Source organism: Macadamia integrifolia, chromosome 2 (genome assembly GCF_013358625.1).
Source record: "Macadamia integrifolia cultivar HAES 741 chromosome 2, SCU_Mint_v3, whole genome shotgun sequence".
In the NCBI taxonomy this organism is placed as follows: Eukaryota; Viridiplantae; Streptophyta; class Magnoliopsida; order Proteales; family Proteaceae; genus Macadamia; species Macadamia integrifolia.
The window spans coordinates 29,224,487-29,234,476 of NC_056558.1; the positions used below are offsets into that span (position 1 = coordinate 29,224,487).

At 36.8% G+C, this 9,990-nt stretch overlaps 1 protein-coding gene across 1 annotated transcript in view; it reads left to right on the forward strand.

Moving 5' to 3' along the window:
* LOC122061898 (WD repeat-containing protein 11-like) overlaps positions 1–9,990 on the forward strand; it is a gene marked incomplete at its 5' end in the record, with an annotated part of 36,255 nt that continues 26,265 nt past the window's right edge. The window contains 5 exons of the mRNA XM_042625435.1: positions 1–504; positions 2,859–2,946; positions 3,076–3,257; positions 3,620–3,756; positions 9,402–9,468. Of these exons, the coding sequence (XP_042481369.1) occupies positions 1–504; positions 2,859–2,946; positions 3,076–3,257; positions 3,620–3,756; positions 9,402–9,468 (978 nt within the window). The remainder of the gene's footprint in view (positions 505–2,858; positions 2,947–3,075; positions 3,258–3,619; positions 3,757–9,401; positions 9,469–9,990) is intronic.

Below are 9,990 nucleotides of genomic sequence, written 5' to 3' on the forward strand. Positions count from 1 at the left end.
TGCACCTATTATTGCAGTGGAGAACAGGTTCACATGATGTGCTCAATGGAAGAACTATTACCGTCGATTGGAACACCTGTTCCTTCTCCTTCTGTTCTTGCTGTTGCCCTCTGTCGATCTGAAGCTACTCTCCAGAATGTTGGCAAGCTTTATTCTGACCCACATGATGCTTCTTCAATTTCTCTGGATTCTGATACTCCGTTAGATTGTTGGCATAAACCTTATCTCGTTTCGAAGACATATCTGATCTCCATTACTGATGATGGGAAAATATGGAACTGGCTGCTGACAGCTGAAGGGGCTACAGATACTCCGGAAGATATCACAAATTCAAACATGACAGCTGATGTAAGTGAAGCGACAGTTCCGGAAAGACACACTAGCTCAATTGATACTTCCTCCCATCGACATGAATGCAATGCAGTGACAGAGTCAGAGCTTCTGAATAGAAGTTCTAGTAGCAAATCAAAATCAGTCCATATCTTTGCAGAGTTGTCGTTTAAGGTTGGTAAAGAAACTTCTCCCGACTAGTATGACATACTAGTTCTACCTTTGCATGTTTAGAGGGAAGTTAACACTTCAATAAATGACATGGAGTCTGAACTTGTACTGACCTAAGTTGTTAACTTGTTATTCTGTTCTAATGCTGGCTTCTGGAAAAGGGCATGTAAAATTCTTTTCAATAAAAGCTTAAGCCAGGACTGGAAGGATAATGCCAGTTGGTAAAATTTCTGGTTTAGCTTTCCAGATCCCACAGCTGAAGTTTAACATCTATCCTCATTTTGTTTTTAAATTTTCATCTCTTAGCGTATTGAAGGTTCCATTCATACGGCAGACTGGCATTCTTTCGGAAATATCAATTGAATTTGAATGCCATTTAAATGATCTATGCTACATTTCTACCACTGATTTTGTTGTTGTAAGGTGTTTGTAACATTTATTTTGCTAGTCATTTAGACCAGATCTGTGCTATCATCAGGTTTATGGTTGTTGGTTGTTAGGGTAATCAAAAGATTGGGTCTGAGTCGGATCACCCTTATCCGACCCGAATCCAAATAGGAAACGATCAATCTGATCCAATCTGATGGATCACTTACAGAGTGAATTGATTTCAAATCATTTCTATTGAATAATTGAATACTTTGTTATTTTATTTTAAGTTTGGCTAAAGAAATTAAGTGAAGACTACAAACTCGTTCACATGGCCCCTTGTTGAGATTCCTTTCAATGCAGTTGAAATATCTGCCACATGGCAGCTCCATTAAATTTTGTGGACATGCTGGTCACATCTTCATCTATCAGTTGGAAAGTTTTGGCCCAATCCATTCTTCTAAATGAAGATATGAAGGTATAAAATTCGGTTGACATTTCAACTATGGCATTTTTTTGGGTAATTTCATTTCGACCGCTGAATATACGAGGATAAAAGTCCTAACATGGTGGACCATAAAGGGGGATAGAACGTAAAACTTGACACATTGCTAATCTCAAGTGGGACCTTCCCATTCAACGGTTGGTTTGACCAAAGATTCCCTCGTGTAACTCAAAAGGCCAGACCGTGTTGAAAAGCCTCTCAACATGGTCCATGTAGGGAGAATTGACTAAATGTATATATGGATGAGTACAATACATATGTTTTATGGATTTGATAAAAACGAAAGGAAAAATGATTAAAATGTGTCCCTAACCCACTTGAAAAAGAAATTCATTCTTTTCCATAGCATCCGCATAAGCAGAAGTATCAGCATCCACAACAACAGAAGCATCTGGAGAAGAGGAAACCCCAAATCCCCTAGGATTTGGGCAGAACTAGAGCTTTAAGCTAGCTTTGAAACAAGAGCAAGGAAGCTCTCCAACTCAATCTAAAAATGCTCGATAAGGGCATTTTCACGGCGTTTAAGGCGTGTTGATCATGGCGGTGGGTGGGGGGCAATAAAGCACAATTGTTGGCATTGGCACCCTTGGGGGCCTGATAGATCTCCCCAAGCCAGGAGGGGGATTTCAATCCACTCAAGAAGGTAGGGAGGAGTCGAGGAGCGAAGCTAATTATTATGTCTTCGAAGGTGGCTAAGGGAACGGCATACTTTTTTCTTTAATTGAGGGGGCCTGTCAGGGCCGCTGAATCTATTGAATCTCTCTTCTTCCCTGGGCTGGTGATTCACTGCTTGATTTGCCACTTCTGCTTTTAGCGGTTCACGGTAGAATTCCCTGGTACGGTCATTCGGGAAGTCCCTCCGAGGACGACTCCCATACAATTCTTGCGAGAGCTGGAGAAGCGTCTAATAAATCTAAATATTATATATCTAATATTAGTATAATATAGATACTATGTAAGTATATGTGATGTTAATCAGTTCGGACGATACTTGGATTGGATTGAGGAAACATCATATATGTTCTGATTACTAATTGGATCAGTTTTAGTCATGTCGGATCATGATTGGATGGGATGAATGTCTTATCAATTTGCCATAATTGAATTGGATGCAGATCTGATCAGATCAAGGTCCGATCCTTTGACTGCCCTAGTGTTTGTAGTTGTTTCTGGAACTGTATTTTGATAGAATTTTGTTTTGAAGGCTTTTAAGTTAGTGATCTGCTGTACTGTTCAAATGATTGTTGTTTGACTATTTGGTTTCCATTCATCTGGTTAAATTATAGCTATATATAAATATTAGTACTATTGTTGTTTGGTTGTCATTTTTACTGTTCTTCTGCTTGACTAAGATGGCTTTTGAGACCAAGAAACCAAATGGCAGCAAAATTGTTTCTTATTTCTCTTTGCTTCATATTCTACTCATTTAGGGGAAAATTATCTCATTTTGTTTCTTCAATGTATTTCCGGTTCAATGATACAGATCAGCTTAGTTGGCCAACTTCATCTTCTTTCTTCAACAGTGACAACACTAGCAGTACCATCACCTTCATTAATGGCTACTTTGGCCCGTAAGTCCAGCATATTTTACTCCTGTGTTTACATTTTTATTGACTGTTTCTGTTTTAATTTTGTTGCAGTTTCATTTTTTTTTTTTGAAAGATCTAATTATTTGATAAACCGTGTGGTTCTATGTGAAGGCGGGGGGAACCATCCTGCTGCAGCTGTTCCACTGGTTGTCTTAGGAACTCAAAATGGAATAATTGACGTGATTGATGTTTCTGCCAATGCTGTAGCAGCTAGCTTTTCTGTACATAATAGCACTGTTAGAGGATTGAGATGGCTGGGAAATTCTCGGCTGGTTTCATTCTCGTATACTCAGGTACTTATTGTTTGAGATGAAACCTTATCTATCATTTTTTATTTTATTTTCCTTTTTTATGTAGCGTTATCTGTCGTTTCCTTCTTCTGTTTGAAGTTTTAACATTTGTTTGGCTTCTTTCCCTTGCTGACTTCTTCCTTTGATTGATACCTTGAATATTCCTTTTTTGTTTGGTAAAATTCTGTTATTGATTTTTCAAGGAACAAAAATCAAACTTTTGATCTCCATGTATGAAACAACCTTATGATTGTTTCTGCATGTTTACTTATTTATAGGTTTCATTAATTTTTTCTTTTTTTTTAATATTATTTCTTTCTTCATCAATCATCATCATTCAATATGCTTAATACTATGGTGTTCAGGTGAATGAAAAAGCTGGAGGATATACTAATACACTTGTTGTCACCTGTCTTAGAAGTGGTCTTAATCGAACTTTTCGAGTCCTACAAAAGCCAGAACGTGCTCCAATAAGAGCTTTAAGGGCTTCTTCATCTGGAAGGTTGATTTGATCCCAAAACCAGGTTTTTCATATTATCAATTTGCTAGATCCATTTACAATTAATATTATATGATATTGTCATTGTATGCACCTGTGCTCCTAAAATCCCACAATATTAGTGGATCGCATTTTAGAAGAGGGGCCAATTTATGTTGTTTGTTGATGACTTCCTAACACCATAGTTATCAAGGCGGCAAGGCTACGAAGGCGTTTGAGGTACTGCCTAACTGCCTTGGCAATTAGGTGGCCGTAAGGTGTCGCCTTGGCGAACAAAGCATTCTACTGTTCTTTTTTATATAACCACTTTATTTGGCACAAATAGCATATTAAAAGTTATATAATTCTACTTATATGCTAAATAAATATTAGCGAATCATACCAATGCAAGATATTCATCAGAAAAATAAATCAACAAAATGAATAAACTAAAAAATCATTAAGCCACATTAAGTCATCAAAAATCAACATTAAGCCACACCAAGTCATAAAAAATCAACATTAAGTCACATCAAGTCATAAAAAATCAATATTTAGAGAAATTTTCTTGTTCTCTAATAAGTTTGACTGGTCAAATGATTTTATTTTTGAATGAGACTTTTTTAATTAGCTATAGCACAAAACTAGCTTTCCAATAAGTCTGAGAGTACTTAAACCTGAGTTGTAATGACAAAGTTATATTTAGGTAAAACTTATTTTAAAGTGTGCGAATCTTGTTAAAATCACATGAATAAAAATAAATTTATGGACATCAAAACAAAACATTATTTTACTAGACTTTTGATTTTTAGCAATGTTTTACCATGATAAGATTTATGAAATTTTCAGAATTGAGAAAAACCCTAGCATTTGAAAGTTGAAAATCGTCCCCACAAAAAAAATCCAATTTTTGTTCTTGGACTGGGGGGTTTGAATTTTTATCCTTTTGGATTTTTTTTTAATTTTTTTAATTTTTATGTATTTTTATTGGATTCAAATAAGGGGTATTTTCTTTATTTATGAATAACATCTTGAGTAAATGAAGGCATAAATAAGTGTCAAAACAGAAAGTGACATGAAGTGCAATAAGGCGACAATCGCCTAGGCCCTAGGCAAACCGCTTGGATGCCATAGCGCCGCCTTGGTACCTATGCCTAACACAATATCTGGTGTTATAATTCCAAGGATTTGTGTCCAGTAACTTGAGAGAAGAGGGAAGAGAGAGATGAGAGGGGGATAGAGATTAAGGGAGAACAAGACGAGAGACAAGCAGCCAAAAAGGACTAAATATATCAGAAGACACCTAATCAAATGCAACACCAGTCTTGAAACTTAACACAGTCCTTCACCAAAAAGGACAAAATAGAAATTCAAAAGGACTAAAACACCCTTAGAAACTTAACAGTCCCCTCACGCTTGAGTATACATATATCAGAAGAAAAACTCCAACTTGGACCAACAAGAATAAAAAATCAAATGCAACACTAGTCTTGAATAGCAGTTGTAGATTCCAATGAGCTCAGAGAGAACTCTAATCAACCATCATAAAGCCAATTGAAATATCAGCTCAAGTACATCAATCATCAGTAGCCTCAGTAAATAAAAAAAAAAACTCATAGCAGTAGCAACAACATCAAAGGTTCTTCCCAAGGAAGGCAGGTGGTAGGTAAGGCAAGTAGCATGTAGTATAGATTACTATAGACCATGTAGCAGCATCAGGTTGTTGGAGACCAAGTAGCAGCATCAGGTTGTTGGAGACCAAGTAGGTAAGGCAAGTAGTAAGCAATATAGATTACTACAGACCAATTAGCAGTATCAAGTTGGTGAGGACCAAGTAGTAGCATCAGGTTGTTGGAGACCAAGTAGGCAATGTTATTGTTGAATATAACCATCTTCAAAAGAAAAAGCTGTTGCTGAGGACACGCAGATAAAGTAGATAAATAATAAAAATCTTGAGTTAAAGAATTGAGCAGAGAAGAACTCCAGTCGAGTAGATAATGACGCCAATTGAACAAGGTAATAACTCCAATCTCCCCCAACAGTAGCAAATTATCTCCAGCCACAGCATCATGTAAGTACCACTTTCCCCCAAAAGTACAAATTCCAAATTGATGTGATCTCGGGTCACCAAAGCAATAATATGGCACATGTATATGCCCAATGGCGATTCTATAATTATTTCATGTAATCCCGGGTTTGAAACCCATCACAGACCACAATTATGGGCCCACCAATGCAAGAGAAGACTCACAATATGTCAATAACAAGAGATAATGGCAGTTCTTATACGTAAATTGAGTTGCCGAGGAAAATGACAATCTGATAAATAACCAGAATTGTAATGGGTTAAGTTGGTAGGTTAAGAAGAGAGGACTTGATGGGGATTAGTATTTATTTGTCAAGGGCATACTTGAATGAAAATTTAAGGTGAAGGTTAATCGGTAATAATGAAGGAAAGCAAGGGTATTTTGGAACGTGAAGGATAAAATAGGGAAATAAGCATGGCTTGAGGAGCGAACCGGATTCGTAGTGGGTCTTCTTCAACCTTGGGCAGTACCAGAAGCGGAGGGCATAGTTTATAACTTTGTTAGAACTCTCTTATGCTGTCATGGATCGACCTAGGGCTTGGAATGGAGAATCACAACACAAGGATCTCTTGATTGCAGCGAAGGTTCAACCAAAATGGTAAGTGAAAGGATGTAGTTTACTCTTTGAAATCAGAACTGGTGAAAGGTTTCAGAATCAGATCTGTTCTCTGCTTAGCACTTCTACTTGGAAGTCAAGTCTAGACTCAAAACTACGTAGGGTGAGTCGTTGCTACTAGAGGAATGAGCCCTTAAACTCCAACTGATTCGAAGAGTATCCGGAGAGATCGACGACGAGAACTGGGGCTGCAAGTGCCACCCAGAACAGAGTATCGATAACACAAACAGAGAATAGAACGGTGTATTGCTGGAAGAAACCAGCATATCAGTAGTAGAAAATTAAGTCAAGCTTCTCCTGAATCTGGTAGCATCGCCTAGCAAAGAGGAACTCAAGAGATAAAATAAAGGGGAAGAATAAAGAGCGCCAGTACCGCTTCGAACCAGAACATGTATGAATAGAGTAATCAGCAAAACAGGTATGAATTTTCGTACAAAACATCTGTTGATACTCTAGTTCCTTATTTATTTATTTATTTTTTAAAACTAGGGTTTCACCAGTAGCATGTGAACTTGGAACGACGCTCAAAACAGCTACTGGTTATGGCTCTGATACCATGTTATTATTCCAAGGATTTGTAACCATTAACTTGTGCAATACATAAGCAAATAGCAATACATAAACAAATACTCCCCATACCCTGTGCAATACATGAATAAAATAGAAAACAACTCAAAAGGACTAAAACACCTCTAGAAACTCAACATCTGGAAAGCAAGGGATTATTGTTCATTTCAGATTATGATTCTTTGTTTAGCTTATTTGATGATTTTCCTTCATCTGTCTCAGTTTTATATTATCAATTATGCATTTGATGCAACCAGTTGGTCACCTATGGCCATGAAAGGTAGGTAGGACACTGGTTTGGTGTCTGACACAATCTATGGTGAAAATTATATAGGCTGGTACGAAACAGAAAATGTTGGTTTTTGACAAGGCAGATTTTTAGAAACTAAAGTGTCCTTGTTACATAGCTGAAGTATCCAACCTATGTTTTGTGTAAAAACCGTTAAATTTTTTTTTTTTTTTTTTTTCCTTTTCAATTTTTATCAGCAGTGAAATAAGATTTCATTCAAATATTTAAAATTTCATGTACTTATACCTTGTGTCTAAAATATCTAATAAGAAAACTACCAAAAGAATCTCAAGTATGTAACCCAGATGTGGATGAATAGTGAGGCATGTTGGCCCTTTGAAACTGAATAGATGGGCATTATAGATTCATTCCCTCCCTCTTTATCTTATTTGTTTTGAAAGGGTAATGGGCATCCTAAGACCAGAAAAGGAAAGAAGAAAAATAATATTTAGGAGAAAAAAACACTGCCTGCTTGCATATCTCTATGCCCAGACACAGGCGGGCATGAAAAGATGGCGCTGCCCCCTCCGCCCAGATGCCTCTGCATGGCCTCCCATTGGCCTGCGCACTGGTGCAGTGGCCGCACAAGCAAACAGGGTTCTCTTGCCCTAATATGTATGTCAATGTCATGTAAAGAATTTGCAGCAGGCCTTTTTAGATTTACCAACAAAATAAGCCATACTCGATGTCTTTACCTGAAAACAACCTTAGCTTTGGTTAAAAGCCCCACCACTTGTCAAAACTCTTGTGCCTTGACCATGTATTAGAATTAGAAATAATAAAATCTGTGTTGTTATGCAGCCGTATTTCTTAAGAGATTAAGGGCCTGGCATTTAATCTATAAGTCTAAACCAACTGGTGTATACTTTACATGGCCTGGATGTATATATGGTCTGTCAAGTTACAGGAAATTCTACTCTACCAGTATGTTTCAAATTTTAATTTGTCATCTTGGAAATTGAAATATTTTATGGAAATATGTTTCAACATGTGAAAAAAATATTGTTGAAATATTATGGTAGTTCAGAAGAAATTTTTTGGGAATGACCAATGGAGAACCAATTTCAATGTAGGAATTGTCACATAGGAAAAATGACAGTCTATCAGGGTTTAAGGGTATCATGTGTTGTGGCATATGCTGTTGCACATCTCTAGAACATCAAGGTTCGCTCTACATTGTAAATAGTGGTTATATAACCATGATAACCAGTTAATACTTTTGTGTGAAGCAGAACATTATATTCTGTAGTGATAGATAATAGGGTGAAAGAATCCTGCAGGAGCAGGAAATGCTAGAGATGCGGGCCAATGAGTGCACAGGTGGGAGCATCTCAGCGCACACAGTAGGAGAGCAGCGGCCTTTTTGCATCCGCCTGTGTGTGTTTCCTGCGCCAGACCGGCAGGGTTCTTTTTCCCTAGATAATATATTAATTACCTTCAGTTTTTTAATGAAATTGTTTATTAAAAATTATATGAAAAAGAAAAAAAGGTAGAAAGCTTCCAGTTGGAGTTAGAACTCTGGACTAACCAGTGGCTGATATCAGAGATATTCCCTTTGGACTGGAGCTATCGTTTGGCTATCTTATTCTAATGGGTCCTGGAAGATTCTCTGGTCAGATTCAAAGGCTAAAGCTATCTCCTAGAGGTCAAATCTAGTAAATTGTTAGCAGATGGGCCAATCAAGTCCAAGAGAGTACAGAGAGGAAGTCTATGTATGTCTGTTACTGTCCTACTTATTGCTTGTGGTGTTGTCTGATTTGGCTTGTGTATTGTATTGGTTTTTCTAGTGAGGCTCAGCTATTTATTTGTTATTTTTCTCTACTCTTCTTTCTTAATGAACTGTTATTTATTTGGTAAAAGTGAAATCCCTTAGTTCAGTTGTAGTTTGGCTGTAAATATACATATTGGTGTAACTAATTTGTATTCATTGTATGGCCAAGATATATCTAAAATTACTGAAAAAAAATCTCTACTCTCACGATTGTTTTGAATAATTCTCCTTTGTAAATGATTTTTTTATCCTCCAGTTCTTTGAACCCATTTGTCAATTGTTTTGAATATTTTCTTGTAGTGTTGAATATTCTTTGGTATGACACAAAGCATATTTCAGGTATCTTCTCATTTTGTTTCATGATGCACCTGTGGAGGTGTGGGCAATGACAAAGATTCCAATAATGGTATGCTATCTTCCTACTTCCTTGTGTTCTTCTTTCTTTCATACACCAAATCTGATTTCAAAACTATACATTATCGTACATGGATTTTATGGACGGTGCTAAGGAAGGTTCATTTACAGTTTCATATTCAAATATATGTAGTGATGTAATTGATGGATTTTATCAGCCCATGACATATTGACTTTTGAGTCTGAATTTAGACAGATGAGTTGTAATAGGGTAGCTAGTGGTACAACAACAACTCAGCCTTATCCCTACTAAATAGGGTCTGCTACATGGATCCGATCAAAGATAAAAAAAAACAATAGGTTACATGCAAAAAAGGTGATTGGCTGAAAATAATAAGAATCTGGCTGCCTACCTGATGCACCAATGTAGAAAATAATATATCATGTAAGTATAGACAACATGATAAAATGAAAGGACACCTAATGCATTAAACATACAATCTCAATACAAAGGATAAGGCGCATAATGAATCAAAGAAAGGAGATGATAATGCAGAAAAAAAAAAAAAAAAAG